This window comes from Bos javanicus, chromosome 3 (assembly GCF_032452875.1).
Source record: "Bos javanicus breed banteng chromosome 3, ARS-OSU_banteng_1.0, whole genome shotgun sequence".
NCBI lineage: Eukaryota > Metazoa > Chordata > Mammalia > Artiodactyla > Bovidae > Bos > Bos javanicus.
The window spans coordinates 52,388,158-52,405,925 of NC_083870.1; the positions used below are offsets into that span (position 1 = coordinate 52,388,158).

General features: G+C 33.8%; 1 protein-coding gene across 3 annotated transcripts in view; it reads left to right on the top strand.

The window, feature by feature from the left end:
* HFM1 (helicase for meiosis 1) overlaps positions 1–17,768 on the top strand; it is a 110,962-nt gene that overhangs the window by 58,094 nt on the left and 35,100 nt on the right. For all 3 annotated transcript variants that reach the window (XM_061411250.1, XM_061411251.1, XM_061411249.1), the window contains exons 23-29: positions 1,974–2,071; positions 2,158–2,286; positions 8,161–8,246; positions 8,483–8,566; positions 8,691–8,848; positions 10,199–10,302; positions 10,757–10,903. In XM_061411250.1, the coding sequence (XP_061267234.1) occupies positions 1,974–2,071; positions 2,158–2,286; positions 8,161–8,246; positions 8,483–8,566; positions 8,691–8,848; positions 10,199–10,302; positions 10,757–10,903 (806 nt within the window). The remainder of the gene's footprint in view (positions 1–1,973; positions 2,072–2,157; positions 2,287–8,160; positions 8,247–8,482; positions 8,567–8,690; positions 8,849–10,198; positions 10,303–10,756; positions 10,904–17,768) is intronic.

A 17,768-nucleotide genomic window follows, 5' to 3' on the forward strand; every position in this document is an offset into this window, starting at 1 on the left:
TCATCTGCCAATGGACATCTAGGTTGCTTCCATGTCCATAGCTTTGACTATATGGATCTTTGTCGGCAAAGTGATATCTTTGCTTTTTAACACACTGTCTAGGTTTGTCATAGCTTTCCTGCCAGTGCTTTACAATTTTCAGAAGTTTCACACACATGATTTCGTATAATGCCATAATAATTCTATATTCCTCCTACCCTTATATTGCCCTGCCCCCATCTCTCTCCCCACTGGTAATCACCAGTTTGTTCTTTGGATCCATGAATCTGTTTCTTTTTTTTTTTTTTGCTTTATTCACTAATTTGTTGTATTTTTTAGATACCACATAAAAGTGATATTATATAATAATTGTCTTTCTCTGTCTGAATTATTTGACTTAGCATGCTGTGCTGTTCTTAGTCGCTCAGTCATGTCCAGCTCTTTGCAACTCCATGGACTGTATCCATCCGTCTATTGATGACTCTTAGGTTGCTTCTGTTTGGGGATTGTATATAATGCTGCTGTGAACACTGGGGTGTATAACCATTTCTAAATAGATGTAACAAAATAATTTTCAGAAGCATATATTGTAGCCAAAAAATAATTAACCTGTTATGTTGTTTTTTAGTCCTGTCGGACTCTTTTGCAACTCCATGGACTGTAGCCTGCTAGGCTTCTCTGTCCATGAGATTTCTGAGGCAGGAATACTGGAGTGGGTTACCATTTCCTTCTCCAGAAGATCTTCCTGACCCAGTGATCAAATCCATGTCTCCTGCATTGGCAGACAAGTCCTTTTTTACTACTGAACCACCAGGGAAGCCCCAATTAGTCTATAGTTTCAGCTATATACATCCATTCTGAGATGTGAGTTAGTTGCTTCTTTCTATTTTCATATATTGTTTACTAAAAGCAAGCCATGAAATATAACTATTCTACCCTTTGTCTTTGTATACCAGTTTTTGATCTTATAAGAGATCCCCCCCCAGAACATACGAGTCTAATGATTTTAGTTAGAATCTTAGGGGGATTTGCATATCAAGGCCTGGTTAGATAAGTAAACAGATAAAAGAGGTAGCAAAGACCTGAGATACAGTAGTTACAATAGATAATAACTCCTTTTCTCCCCTCTTACCACCACTCAAATTTTTATAGCCAAGCAACTGCTTGTTTCTAATAATCAACTAATAAGCTGCTGCTGCATCGCTTCAGTTGTGTCCGACTCTGTGCAACCCCATAGACTGCAGCCCACCAGGCTCCCCCATCCCTGGGATTCTCCAGGCAAGAACACTGGAGTGGGTCGCCATTTCCTTCTCCAGTGCAGGAAAGTGAAAAGTGAAAGTGAAGTCGCTCAGTCGTGTCTGACTCTTAGCGACCCCATGGACTGCAGCCTAGCAGGCTCCTCTGTCCATGGGATTTTCCAGGCAAGAGTACTGGAGTGGGGTGCCATTGCCTTCTCCGACTAATAAGCTACCAACCTTCAAATGTTGAACAGAATCTTCAGCACCTAACAGGATGCTTTATAAATCAGCAGGCACTTAATAAATATTTGTTGATTATATAAATTGTGTTGTTTTCTATAATACTTATATATAGTAAAGTTCAAAGACAGAGCTGCATTGGAGAAGAATATGAAAACAATTTTAGATGTATTGAGGTGGAAAGAAAAAACAGTCTAAGTGCAAGTGCCCTGTGATCACTTGAAATTTATCAGTCTAGAGATTATAATGAAAGTCTTGAGAAGAAATGAGATTTTTTTTTGAGAAAAAGAGAGGTTGAGTGAATAAAGAAGAGTAGAGAAATAAGAACTGACTGAGAGGTTGGGAAGAGGAAGTCAACAATGACTTGCAACAATAATGATAAAAGATACAGAGCTGTATAATGTCACAGAAATCAAGGCAGAGAGGAATTTTAAGAAGACAGACTTCAGCCACTGTGTCAAATATTGTGAGATAGTAACTTTTAAAAAGAAATAATGAAATTTCTTCTTTCCCCAGTCTTATTCAGGCTCAGCTAGGATGCATTCCCGTACAAGACTTTGCTTTGACGCAAGACACCGCAAAGATTTTCAGAAATGGCTCACGAATTACAAGATGTATGTTATAGGCTTATTAGATTTTCAGTATTTCCCCAGTAAAATAGTATACTATATTTAATACTGGAAACTTTTTTTTTTTTTAGGGTTATCAGATTTTGTGGCTACTCAAGAAAAGTTTGCGGTATTATTGAACAGTTTGATTTTAGCTAAATGTTTTAGATGTAAACTTTGGGAAAACTCTCCACATGTATCCAAACAGCTGGAAAAAATTGGTAGGTAATGGTACAGGTAGGCAGTGTATCAATGTCTGCAATTTATTTTTGTTTTTCACTGTTAGGAAAATTGTTCTATGATGGTAGACCTTTAAGGAAAAGTGTGCCTATGGGCCTAAGTAAGTTACTGTACTTTCCTTCTCTTGAAAATCTGATTTTCATTTTCTTCTGCTTAAAGAATTCATTTGAAATCAATTTGGAAATCTAACAAAAATGAATACTCTTATTTTAAAATTTGTTCTGAAACCAAGAGTGAAATTTTGTTTTAGTAATTAGGTAACTATATTGTGTTCTTTCTTCTACTTTTATGACTATTTGGTTTTGATCTCAATGACAAGGTACAGAGCTAGCAGTCCTGGTCATTCCTAATTCATTACAAAAAATTATGCCACTTATTTGTACCTTTTCCTCTTTTTGCAGTAACATTTCAATGTTAGTACTGATTTTCATAGAGATACTATAAAATTCTGTAGACAAATTTATTTCCTGTTGGGATCTAGCTCAGAACACGAACTGAAAAACTCTAGAGGGTGCTATTTACAAAGACTGGGATATGCCTCAAACACTTTGGAATTTTCCAGTTTGGTGTCTGGCTTTGTGACCCTACTCCTTCTTAGATAGCTAGGACTCCAAAAAGACAGTTGTTTTTTCATGACTGATAGTCTTATTGACTGTATAACTTTATATGCATCTTGGGGACATTAAAATTTTAGATAATGGGTTGCTAAGGGTTCTCTGATTATTCCTTAGAACAAAGATCTCTAACTATTTTGTGAGGAAGTACTACTTTGTATTTCCTTGAAGTTTGAGATCAGTGAGGGAAATCAGTCAGGAGCTAACCAGTCCTGGGAGCTGGGGTGAAGGTGGAGATTGGATCATGAAAGTAAGATCAAAGTAGAAAGTTTCTTGATTAATGGCTCACCTTCCTGTCAGTATATAAGTGGTGGCAAAGCAAATGCCACACCCACTCCACAAATACAAGATTTCTGAATTAGGGAGGAGGTTACATACAACATTTAGGAAATCACAACTTTCAGAAAAATTTGAACTTAGGTAAATGGTTAATAATATTATAGCACTAAAACACTTATCTTAGAAAAGTAGAAAGGTCTCAAAACAGTGATTTCAGTTTCCATGTTATGAGAAAAAGAGCAAATTAAGCCCAAAGTGGGCAGAAAATAAGAAATAATTTTGAAAGAACATAAATAAATTAAAAACAAAAATATAAATGAAACAGAAACATGATTATTTTAAAATCATTAATACTGTAGTCAGACTGATCAAGAAATAAAGAGAAAAGATACAAATTTCCAATAACAAAAATGTGAGATATAACTATAGATCTTATAGATAACAAAATGATAGGAAGAAAATGTTACAAAACACCTTATATCATTAAATTCCTCAACTTTGATGAAATGGGAAAATTCTTCGAAAACACAAATTGACAGAGTCCACTCAAGAAGAAACAGCATGAGTAGGATATATTTATTAAATAAATTTCTGGTTTAAAACTTACAAAGAAAACCCCATGCATAGAAGGCTACACTGGTGAATTCTACTGAACATTTAAATAAGAAGCGGTATTAATTCTAAACACTTTTTCAGAAAATTTAAAGGGTGGGGGGTGATAGTTCCCAACTCATTCTATGAGGCCAGCATTGCCTTGTTATCAAAACCTAATGAAGACATTCAAGAAAAGGACAGACCAGTAGCTCTTAGTAATATAAATGCATTAATTCTTTATAAAATTTTAACAACTTGGACCAGTGATAAATAAAAGGGGGAACATATCATGGCCAAATGTGGTTTATTCCAGCAATACAAGATGAGTTTACCACTTGATGTCAATCAGTGTAATTTATCATATTAACAAACTAAAAAATACCAGATGGTCATCTCAGTAATGTTAAAAAATTTGACAAGATGCAAAATCCATTTCTAATAAAACTCTCAACAAATTTAAAAAGGAAGGAAATTTCTCAAACTGATGAAGAACATCTATGAAAAACCTATAGCTAACATTATATTTAATAGTGAAAGACTGAATGCTTTACCTCTAAGATCAGGAATGAAATAAGGATGCCCACTGTTACTAATTCCAGTAAACATTATACTAGAGGTTCTAACCAGTACAATCAGCCAAGAAAAAGAAATAAAAAGGGTACAGTTTAGAAAAGAAAGAAGTATACATGTTTTTATTAACACATGATCAGATGGTCATCTGTGTAGAAAATTCCATGGAAGGTAGGAGAGGTTCAGCATGGTTGAAGGATACAAGGTCAATGTGTAAAAATTAATTGTATTTCTACATACTAGTAAGAAAAAATCAGAAGCTAAAATTAGAAAAACTATGCTTTATTAGTTTTCTACTGCCATTATAACAAATTACCACAAACTTTGTGGCTTAAAGCACCAGAAATTTATTATCTTTAAAGTTCTATAGATTTCTGATGTGGGTCTCACTAGGATAAAATCAAGGTTTGGCAAGGCTGTTTTCCTTAGGGGTGAATCCATTTTCCTGCCTTCAACTTCTAGAGAATACTTGATTCCTTGATCATAGCCCTTTTCCTCTATCTTCAGAGGCAACAAGTGATCTTAGATTTGGCAGAGATATCTTAGATACAGTGCAAAAGCACAAACTATAAAAGAAAAAAAGTGGATTTAATCAAAACTTAAAACTTTGCTTTTCATAAAATACTGTTAAAGAAGGAGGAGGAAGAAGAGAAAATAAGCCACCAGACTGTAAGAAAATATCTGCAGAACATATATGTTATGGAGGACTTGTACTTAGAATATATAATAAGACAAACCACTGAATAAAACAGTGGGCAAAAGATTGAAACAAACATAATCAAAGAAGATGTGTGTATGGCAAATAAGTACCTGAGAAGATGTTCAACATCATTAGTCATAAGAGAAATGCAAATTAAAATGACAATGTGATACCAGTACACATCCACACAATTCAAATTAAATTTGTTAATTTAATTATATTTATCAAAATTTTATTAAATTTATTAATTTAATTTAGCACACTTAAAATTATACAGTACACACAGTACACAATTAAAAATTGACAGAGTGCTGGAGAAAATATGGTTCAACTGGAACTCTCACTGTGGAAATGTAAAATGTTAAAACCACTTTGAAAAACCATTTGATTATTTCTTTAAAAGTTCAGCATAAACCTACCATGCCACGTGGTCCTGTCATGGTTAGGTACCCAAGAGAAATAAAACCATGTGGACACACAATTCTAGTAACAAAGACATTTGAAAACAGCCTAAATATCCATGAACAGGCAAATGGAAATTAGTGTTATATCCCATGGTATGAATATATATACTCAGCAATAAAAAAGGCATGAAGTGTTGACACAAATAACAACATGGATGAATCTTACAATATAATCATACAGAGTAGAAGAAGCCAGACTAATTACATTTAAATGAAAGACTAGAAAATAGAATAGTAATAGAAAGCAGATCAGTGGTTGCTTAGGGACAGTGTGGGAAGGGCAGGACAAATTACAAAGGGGCACAAGAAAACTTTTAGAGGCAATAGTGTTTTTTATTAGCTTGGTTATAGTGATAGTTTTTCATACACAAACACATGAAATCACATGTCAAGTTTATTGTAAATCAGTTATATTCAGTCAATAAAATTGTAAAAGTGAAAAAATATTCACTCACCAAATGAGCAAAAACTAAAGTCTTGTGGGGAGATAAAATAAGGTTATGAACATGCTCATGCAGTGTTGGTTGGAGCTTAAGTCTAATGGTGTCAATTAAATTGCACAATCTTTTTAAAACAGCTGTTTCACTAACAGTTAAATTTATAGAAATATTTCCACAAAGGTACAAATATAAATTTGTACAAAGGTACAAATTATTTACCATTGCATAATCTTAAATGATCATGGCATCTGGTACCATCACTTCATGGGAAATAGATGGGGCAACAGTGGAAACAGTGGCAGACTTTATATTTTTGGGCTCCAAAATCAATGCAGATGGTGACTGCAGCCATGAAATTAAAAGACACTTACTCCTTGGAAGGAAAGTTATGACCAACCTAGATAGCATATTCAAAAGCTGAGACATTACTTTGCCAACAAAGATCCGTCTAGTCAAGGCTATGGTTTTTCCTGTGGTCATGTATGGATATGAGAATTGGACTATGAAGAAGGCTGAGCACCGAAGAATTGATGCTTTTGAACTGTGGTGTTGGAGAAGACTCTTGAGAGTCCCTTGGACTGCAAGGAGATCCAACCAGTCCATTCTGAAGGAGATCAGCCCTGGGATTTCTTTGGAAGGAATGATGCTGAAGCTGAAACTCCAGTACTTTGGCCACCTCATGCGAAGAGTTGACTCATTGGAAAGGACTCTGATGCTGGGAGGGATTGGGGGCAGGAAGAGAAGGGGGCGACAGAGGATGAGATGGCTGGATGGCATCACTGACTCGATGGGCGTGAGTCTGAGTGAACTCCGGGAGTTGGTGATGGACAGGGAGGCCTGGTGTGCTGCCATTCATGGGGTCGAAAAGAGTCGGACACAACTGAGCGACTGAACTGAACTGAATCTTAAATGCTCACCAGTAGCAAAATGATTAAAGTATGAATTATCCATAAAAATGATTATTAATAAAATTTCACTATATTTGAAGAAGTCAGTCTTTCTGACTTGCTAGAATATTGTCAGTCTGGGCATCAGTTGCATTCTATCCCTTCCAAATTGTTGAACACAAACATGTTTTTCACACTTCCTCAGTACAGCTAAACAGAAAGAAACAAATATTGCCCAGCAAAATTCATGCAATAGAAAAGTGAGAGAATCCAAACAAAAAAGTAAATTGAGCATCAGGAAAAAATAATGAGTACAAGTTGATTTTCAGCAGTGTTTATCAGCTAAAAATTAAAACTCAGGAAAGGTTTTAAGGGAAAATTGAGATTAAAATTAAGGAATTAAGAATACTAGGAGTTGTGTCTTAGGAATGAGTAAGAGAAATTCTCAAAAATAGTCAGCTTTGAGTAAAGAAAGGAGTATCATACCCTGCCCAGTAATATATATTCCTTAAACAAGCTTGTACTACTTTGGAAATTTATACTTCTGACAATATTTTCTATTTGAGGATTTGGCTAAATTCATTCATGTGAGTATAAGAATTAAAAATTACAGTTTCTTAAATGCATGAAGAAAGAGAAAATGTACAAAGGCAGAAGAGCTCTTTGTGTTTAAGAGCTCTTTGTGTTTAAGGAGCAAAATTAAAGTTGATGTGGCTGCAGTATAGTCAGCAAGAGGGGAATGGCAAGAAATTAAATTGGAGAGGTAGGCTGTGGTCAAGTCACTAGGTAAGAGAGTTTTAAATTGCCACTTTATTCTAAATGCAATGGAAAGACATTGGAAATTTTAGGCAGAAGAGTAAAATTATCTAAATTAGTACAGCAACAGAGAGAGAACTCAATTTCTAAGACAAATGCTCAGAGAGCCATAGCTTCATAAAGTAATATTCCATCCCTGAATCATGTTGCCTTTAAAAAAAAAAAAAACACGAGTATAACCATAAATGTTTCTTGGTACTTGCTCTGTGGATGACATAAGGTAAAACTAAGGGGTTGAGACATCACGTGAATCAAAGAATTCCTCTTTATTTTATAAAGCATATGCGTGTTCTATTTGAGTTTGAAAAAATAAATATGAACAACCAAATAATGTCACAGACCAATCAATCCAATTGAGACTATCTTTTTAAAACTTTAAAAATCATTAGTCTGCTCTCAGATTTTATAGTAATGTAGATGTTAAATATTTAAGTGTAGATTTAGTTTAAAATGTATTGTTTAAAAACTACTGTTTGATTAATTTTCCACAGGTATAACATTATCAAATGCTATGGTAAATGCAGGTTTGACTTCCTTTAAAAAAATAGAAGAAACAGATGCAAGGGAACTTGAGCTGGTATTTAATATTTAATTATTCCTAATGTTACTTGAATTCTGTATACATTTCAAAGCCTGACATTTATATCTTTATTTCTACTAAAAAAATGATTTTCCCCATCATAGTCATTATATATTTTTAATTTAAAATTTTGGGTAATAAGTGTATTAAAACTATTAACTCTAAAAGATATTTTACTAAAAGAGTTTTTAGTGTTATAGTAAGAATATAATGATATAAGTATGTTGTTTTAGATTTTAAATAGACATCCCCCTTTTGGAACTCAGATAAAAGAAACAGTGATGTATCTACCAAAATATGAACTTGAAGTGGAACAGGTAAATATTTTCTATTTTTCATATGTTTTGATTTTCAGGAATAAAGCTACCCATAGCTGATTTGGAACTGAGTATAAGTAGTAAGGTTATTTTTAACACATTTTATGCCTATCCTTTTTTAAAGATTACAAGATATAGTGATACCATGGCAGAAATATTAGTGACTGTTATATTAAGAAACTTTGAACAGCTACAAACTAAAAGAACAGCATCAAATTCTCACTATGTCACCTTGATCATAGGTGATGCAGATAATCAACTGGTTTTTAAGCACAAAATTATGTAAGTATGAAATTTCTGTTTATTTTATTTTAAAGCATGTATTATAAAAGAAAAATTCTGCTGAAGAAAAGAGTAGTAAAATAATGGTGGGGTCAATTAAATTACATTTTCCTGATTCTATAATGGGACATAGGAAATTGTCTATTAAAGAAGGTATTAATATTAGGTCTGTTTTAGATTATTTAGTACTCAAATTAACAAAGTATAAAGTCATTGGTTTGAAACAAGTAATAGATGACCTTTAGGAGTAGCTCTAATTCAGTATTGCTGAACTTTCTTATTTTGTTGCTTTTCTCCTATAATTCATGACCTTATTACTCTTTGAGTGCAATCTTCAAAATATGTTTTCTATTTCTGTATTAAAATTTAACTGCTAGAGCCACTGTAGGATCCAGGCAACCAGATCCAATAGATGAAGGAGATACCTTGCCTTATATTTTGTTTGCATATCATTCTATAATTTTCACTTCAGCCTTTTTTCTGATACTCTTATATATTTTCTCCCAGGGGTGTCATAAGCAAATTCTGAGGATAATAGTTGTAGCTGCAACTAATACTTTTTGAGCACTTAGTAAGTTCCAGGTATTGAACTGTTTAATCATTATATAGGTAGTCTATAGCAAAAACTAGATTCGAAGCCCAGCATTCTGACTCCAGAGTCTATGCTCCTAAGCATATAATATACCTATGAGTTCAGGATGGTACTAACTGAAATGGGAATCTACTAACTGTTGCCAGTGTACTGGAAGATACTTTCCTAAAACACCCCATGCAAGGATCCTAAAGAGATATGCTTTTCACTGATAATTACTCTCCTGCAACTAGCCTTAATACACTTACAGAGAATATATAATTATATAAATCTTTATTCTCTGTGACAAGTAAATCTAATGACTTTGACTATAGAAGGCTAAAATAAGTTCAATCACAGAATTGACTGCTGGTGATATGATGTTATTAGGTACAAACTATTTCATATCATTTAAAAAATACTCAAAGTTCTCACAAATCCATGTAACTTATGTATAGCCATTTAAAAGTGGTAGTGATTTAAGGGCAAGATCATAGGTTATCAAGAACAACTATATGTACAGGTGGGCTTGAAGTGATTGTGTGCAACTTAGAACCAGCTGTTGGGTGAACATATAGTTAAGTAAATTATGGAAATGGTAGCTCCATTGAAATTCCATTTTCCCTATCCAAAGAACTTGGGGAAAGTAGTTTTCAGAAACTGACTTAAGTTTACTACCAGATGCGATATACCTTAGTATCAATTAGCCCTTGACAATTAATTTATTATTTCATTTAACATTCAAGATCACAATTTAAGTGACACATTGCTTTTTTCAGGGATTCTGTTTTGCTAAAAGCTGGAAATTGGGCTAAAAAGTTTGATGTGAGGAGAGCTCTTAAATCTGAAAATCTTAGCATAAATCTAATTAGTTCAGAATATGGTAAGTTCATTGAAATAATGAATACATGAATGTAAAAAATATGATAGCACTTAAAAATTTCCTTTATGTAAACAGAAAACATAAGTGATATTGTATAAAAATAATTTAAGTAAAATGAATAATTTTAAAGGAAGTTTCATGTATTTGAGTATGTAAAGATAATGTAGACTAGGATAATAAAATTAAATTTTCGTCTGTTCATTTATAGACATTTTCTTTTTTAAGGTAAATTTCAATTATTGTAGGAGCATTGATTTTTATTTTTATGACAGATGTGTACTTTTTCACTTGTTATACTTTTCTAAAGTTTCTTTAAAACATTTTTATTTCCTGAACTTGTTAGACTTTTTAGTTCAACAAAGTATAAAATATAAGAGGTATAAAAATAAATAAATGGTCTCATGCATGAATATATATGACTTAAGCATTTGTATGCTTTTTTTTCTTTTTCCAGTTGGACTTGATATACAGCGCAAATTTACAGTCTTTTACTCAGGACCCAAGAGATTTGGAAATCAAATAATTATACAAAAAAAATCAGAAACAGAGATTTCCCATTCTGAACATTCAGATAGATCTACTGTAGCAGGCCCCAAAAAAGGTAAATAGCTGTGTTTATTCCTGTTTTGCATTAAAGCAAATATAAGGCTGGGGATGGTATCATCAGTATAGTATTGCTTCATTTAGATTGTGGATACTCTGGAATTAGATGTTTCAGTTCAGTTCAGTTCAGTTGCTCAGTCGTGTCCGACTCTTTGCGACCCCATGAATTGCAGCACGCCAGGCCTCCCTGTCCATCACCAACTCCCGGAGTTCACTCAGACTCACGTCTATCGAGTCAGTGATGCCATCCAGCCATCTCATCCTCTGTCATCCCCTTCTCCTCCTGCCCCCAATCCCTCTCAGCATTAGATGTTTAGGCTTTCTAATAATTGCATTAATAATATATAGTAGGAATTCTTATAGTTAGTATTTGTCAAATTGGGGTGATTTTTTATTTCTCCATCAGTTTTGAATGAGATCCTTGCTGGGTACAGTAATCTTGGTTGTAGGTTTTTCCCTTTCAGTTCTTTAAATATATCCTGCCATTCCCTCTGGCCTGCAGAGTTTCTGTTGAAAGATCAGCTGTTAAATGTATGGGGTTTCCCTTGTATGTTACTTGTTGCTTTTCCCTTGCTGCTTTTACTATTCTATCTTTGTTAGTTTGATTGGTATGTGTCTTGGCATGTTTGTCCTTGGTTTTATCCTATATGGGACTCTTTGCCCCTCTTGGACTTGACTGATTATTTTCTTTTCCACGTTGGGGAAATTTTCAACTATAATCTCTTCAAAATTTTCTCATACCCTTTCTTTTTCTCTTCTTCTTCTGGGACCCCTATAATTCGAATAGTGGTGCATTTGATATTGTCCCAGAAGTCTCTGAGACTATCCTCAGTTCTTTTCATTCTTTTTGCTTTATTCTGCTCTTCAGAAGTTATTTCCATCATTTTATCTTCCAGCTCACTGATTCATTCTTCTGCTTCAGGTATTCTGCTATTGATTCCATCTAGAGTATTTAATTTCAGTAATTGTAGTATTTGTCTCTGTATGTTTATTCTTTAATTCTTCTATGTCTTTGTTAATTGATTCTTGCATTTTCTCCATTCTGTTTTCGAGATTTTTGATCATCTTTACTGTCATTATTCTGAATTCTTTTTCAGGTAATTTTTGTATTTCCTCTTTATTTGGACTTCTGTGTTTCTAGTTTGTTCCTTCATTTGTGTAGTATTTCTCTGCCTTTTCAATATTTTTTTTTAATTTATTGTGTTTGAGGTCTCCTTTTCCCAGGCCTCAGGTTGAATTTTTTCTTCCTTTTGGTTCTGCCCTCCTAAGGTTGATCCAGTGGTTTGTGTAAGCTTTGTATAGGGTGAGATTTGTGCTGAGTTTTTTGTTGTTGTTGTTTTTCCTCTGATGGGCAAGGCTGAGTAAGGTGGTAATCCTGTCTGCTGATGATTGGGTTTGTATTTTTGTTTTGTTTGTTGTTTAAATGAGATGTCCTTCACAGGGTGCTACTGGTGGTTGGGTGATGCCAGGTCTTGTATTCAGGTGGTGTCCTTTGTGTGAGTTCTAACTATTTGATACTCCCTAGGGTTAGTTCTCTGGTAGTCTAGGTCTTGGAGACAGTGCTCCCACTCCAAAGGCTCAGGGCTTGATCTTGAGCTGTAGAGATAACCTTCACCATTCATGGCCACATAGAGGCTGGCCTTCACCCACTGGATGGCCACCACATGCAGGCCCACAGGGATTAGATTGAAGAGGGTGTAGTCGCTGTTTTCGTCCTTGGTCCCATCGACAGTACCATCTGGGTACATCCTCAGGAAATATCCCTGCTGGCTGAATACCATCGTCACAATTCCTTTCAGCTGAGGTTCACTTAGCCTGCTGCTGGACCTCAGGCTCCTTCCAAAGAGACACTGCAGCATTTGTACTCCTTTCTTCGAAGAAAGCTCAAAAATCTTCTGCGGTGATTTTTGGCGAAAAAAATTGACTAGTTTTTATATATGTATCCCCTTTTCATACCCACTTCATTCTTATGGCCATGGTAGGGAGAGAGTAAGTGATATACAAGAATGAACAGATTTGATAAGACAAAGCAGGTGACAACTTTTTTTTCTTTATTATGGGACATTCAAATAGAGATTCAAATAAACATTCAAATAGAGAGTAGAAAGAAGTGTATATGTACCCATCATCCACCTTAAACAGTTCTCAGCTCAGGGTTCATATTTCCCCTTGTATTTTTTTGAAGAAAATCAGATATTATATTATTTCCTCCATAAATGTTTTAGTATATATTTGTAAGGATTTAAGAAAAAATAACTGTATTACATAAAAAACTGCTGCTGCTGCTAAGTAACTTCAGTCGTGTCCAACTCTGTGCAACCCCATAGATGGCAGCCCACCAGGCTCCGCCATCCCTGGGATTCTCCAAGAGCACTTCAGTTCAGTTCAGTCGCTCAGTCGTGTCCAACTCTTTGCACTAATGGTAACTAATTATTTTCCAATACTGAGTTAATGTTCAAATTGTTGATTACTCATAAATATCATAGATATATCATCTTGATACCATCTAGATATACCAGATTGGCTCCTGAATCCTTTTGCTATGTCCTTAGTAGTTTTGATCGCTTTCATGCTGTATGGGATGATATGATGTTCTAGGCTTACCTTTTATAATTCCAGCCTCAGACCTGTAATAAGCCTTTTCTCCAAAGATCCCTGGTTTCTTTTCATGATAAATAATTTGTGTGCTTGAGGAGCTCATTGCCATTGAGAGATTATCTCTTACCTTTTTCCATGCACAGAATTATGAAATATGTGATTTTTTGTTTTTAAAGACAAAATACATAATTTATTTATAGTTAAATGTCCAAATAAAATTCAGAGCTATAGTATTTATCCTTAAAGTCAATGGTCTATACTCAGTGATCTGTATCTCCTTTCTGACATGCTGAGAAATTTGATTCTCAATGATTACAAAAATGATAGAATGCTACTAATCTTCTTTATTCTATATTATACACACAATTAGTTGTTATTTATCAAGTTAACAGCACCAAACTGCACTTTTTTTGGCTGCATCACACAGTTTGTGGAATCAGCCATTCACTATGTTTTCCTGACAAAGCAAAAAGCAAACCCTTGCTGGTGGAATATAATGTAGTCCAAAATCTGTAGATATTAATGTCTGCCATACAATAAGAACTTACGAAACCTGCAAAGAGGCAGGACCATATGACTCATAATTAACTATATAAGAAAATGAAACAGGCCTGTAGGTGATTCAAATGGTAGAGTTGGCATTTAAAGATTATAAAACAACTGTGATTAATATTTTCAAGAAAATAAGGGGAGGAAATATACAAAATTAATGAAATGATGGAAATTTTCACCAGAAAATTGGAATTCCTAGAGATTTAAATGAACTTTCTAGAACTGAAAAATGTAGTATCTTAAGTGAAGAACTCATTAGGTAGGTTTAATATTAGTTTGGATATGTTCAAACACAGGATTTATGAACTGTTAGACATATCAATAGAAAATATTCAAATGGAAGCCCAGAGATAAGAGACCAGAAAGAACACAAAACAGTATAATACTCAAAATGCTAACATATGCATAAAGTCTGAGTAGAGAAAGAATGGGACAAATGCAGTATTCAAAGAGACAGGCTGAGAACATTCCAAAACAGTGAAAGACATCAATCTACAGATTCAGAATTTCAGCAAGCCCAAGAAGAGATAAATACACAGAAGACCACATAAGACTGAAAATGAAGAGATAAAACATGAATTAACAATATCAAGAATGAAAAAGGTGATATCATTACAGATCGTATAGGCATAAAAAATCTGCTAAGATATTATAAATAACTTTACCAATAAATTTGACATGATTTAGGTAAAAAGGAACAAATACCTTAAGAAGAAATCTTACCAAAACTGACAGAAGAAAGAAAATCTGAGTAGTCTTGACACTAGTAATAAAACTGAAGAAATTTAAAAAGATCTTTACATAAAGAAATCCTGAGGTTCAGATGACTGCATTTTCTTATATAGTTAATTATGAGTCATATGGTCCTGCCTCTTTGCAGGTTTCATAAGTTCTTATTGTATGGCAGACATTATATCTACAGATTCTGGATTATGTTATATTCCACCATACAAGAGATGTGGCTATGCCCCCTGGATCAGGAAGATCCCTTGGAATAAGAAATAGCAACTCACTACTATTCTTGCCTGGAAAATTCCATGGACAGAGGAGCCTAGTGGGGTACAGTCCATGGGGTCACAAAGAGTCAGACATGACTGAGCACACAGAACAGCACAGCAATGTAAAACTTACCCAAAGTTTTTTATAAAAAATGAATATTTTCTAATGTTTTAATTTTCAAAAGCCAGCATGACTTTGACTTCAAAACTTGGCAAGGACATTAAAAGAAAAAGAAATTGTTCAAACTATTAGCAAGTGGAATCTAGCTACATATTTAAAAAGCATAATACAGTACAGTTAAGTATAGCTTATTCTACCTGTGCAAGAAAGCCTTAGCATTTAAAAATGGATCAATATAATTCTTACATTAACAGGGGAAAAAAAAACATGTGATCCTTTTTATGGATGTCAAAAAAAGGTTGACAAAAATCCAGTGTTTTTATTAAAAATATATAGTAAATGTTATACACAATATTGAAATATTTTTAAAACTTTCTTATTTAAATGGAGAATGATGAAATGGTCTTCTCTATAACTACTTCTTTTTAATATTGTGATAAAAGCCCTAGTCAGTACAACTATTTAGAAAAAGAAATATAAGGGATAAGGATTGGGAAGGAAGAAGTAAACTATCATTACTTGAAAGCAACATGATTATGTACCTAGAAAATATAAAAGACTCTGTGGACACACTATTAAAATTAGTATATAAATTTAGAAACATCACTGGATACAGAGTCAATGTTAAAAACTTCCCATCAAAAAAGAATAAAATGCTTAATAAATTTGACAAAATGTTAAATTTTGTTGACAGTGCAAGATGTGAGCACTGCAAACTATAAAACAGCATTGGAAGAAATTAAAGAAGATGTAAATAGATGGAAAAATATACCATGTTTGTGGATTAGAAGTCTTAATATCACTAAGATGGCAATATTTCCTAAATTATTTCAAAAAATCAATGCAATCCCTATTCAAAATTCCAGCTTCTTTTGACAGAAATTTACAAGTTGATTCTAAAATTCATACGGAAATGTAATGGACCCAAAATATCCAAATCAATCTTTAAAAAAAGAACATACATGGAGACTCACAATTCCTGATTTCAAAGCTTACTATAAAACTTAATCAAGGTAGTGTATTTGTGTTATGTTGTTAGTCACTCAGTTGTGTCTGACTCTTTACGACCCCATGGACTATAACCCTCTATGCTCCTCTGTTCTTGGGATTCTCTAGGCAACAATACTGGAGTGGGTTGCCATTTCCTTCTCAAGGGGATCTTCCCAACCCAGGGATCGAGCCTGGGTCTCCCATATTGCAGGCAGATTCTTTACCATTTGAGCCATCAGTGATTCCCAAGATAATGTAGTACTGGTATAATAATAGACCAATAGAATATAATTGAAAGTACAGAAATAAATGTACTAAATGTAAATGTAATAAATACATCTATGGTCAATTGATTCTGATCAAAGATGCCAAAACAATTCAGATGGGAAAGAACAGTGTTTCACCAAAAATGGCTAGGCATCTGGATAACCACTTGCATTAGTTTGAACCTCTACTTCATCCTACATATAAAAATTTACTCTGAATGGATCAGTGACCTAAAGATAAGAGTTAAAATGTAAAACCCTTAGAAGAACACATGAGTGTATATTTTCATGACCTTGGATTAGGCAGTAGTTTATTAGATATGACACCCAAAGCTCAGGCAACCAAAGGGGGAAAAAAAAAGCAGATGAATTGAACTTTATCAAGATTGAAAACTTTTGTGCTTCAAATGAAACTATCGAGAAAGTGAAGAAAAAGTATGTGGAAAACAATCCATAGAATGAGAAAATATTTGCAAGTCATATATCTGATAAAAGAGTAGTATCTAGTATATATAAAGAAATCTTACAGCTCAACAAATAAAAAGACAAACAACCCAATTAAAACTGGTCAAAGAATTTAAGTAGATATTTTTCAAAGAAGAACTACAAATGGCCAATATACAACATGAAAAGATGTCCAACATCATTAATCAATACAGAAATTCAAATCAAAACCAGGGTGTTACCACCTAGTAGGATGGCTTTAATAAAAAAATGGACAATGACAAATGTTGGCAAGGATGCAGAGAAATTGAAACTCTCACACTTTTGGTAGTGAGGATGTGAAATTGTGCAGCTGCTTTGGAAAACATTTTGTCAGTTCCTCAAACAGTTAAACATAGAATTACCATGTGATCTAGGAATTCCTCCTTTAGGTATATGTCCAAATGGATTAAAAAATACTCATAAAAATGTATTTGTGAATGTTTATAGTAGCGTTATTCCTAACAGCCAAAAAATAGAAACAACCCAAATATCTATCAACTAGCAGATAAGGAAAATGTGGCATATTCATTTAGTGGAATGTTACTCGGCCATAAAGAAGAATAAACTACTAATATATGCTACAACATAGATGAACCTTGAAAACATTCTAATTAGAGAAGCCAGTCACAAAAGATCAGATACTGTATGATTCCATTTATATGAATCTCTATAATAGACATATACATAATGACAGAAAGTAGATTAGTGATTCCAAGAGAAAGGGGCAAGTAGGTTGTTTGTCCTGTTTATACTACATTCTCTTTGGACCTTTGTTCTGGCCACTATTTTTACGACAGCAAAATTATCAGTAGCTAGCGTAACCTTCTTTTATTCAGGCCAAAGTCCAAATTC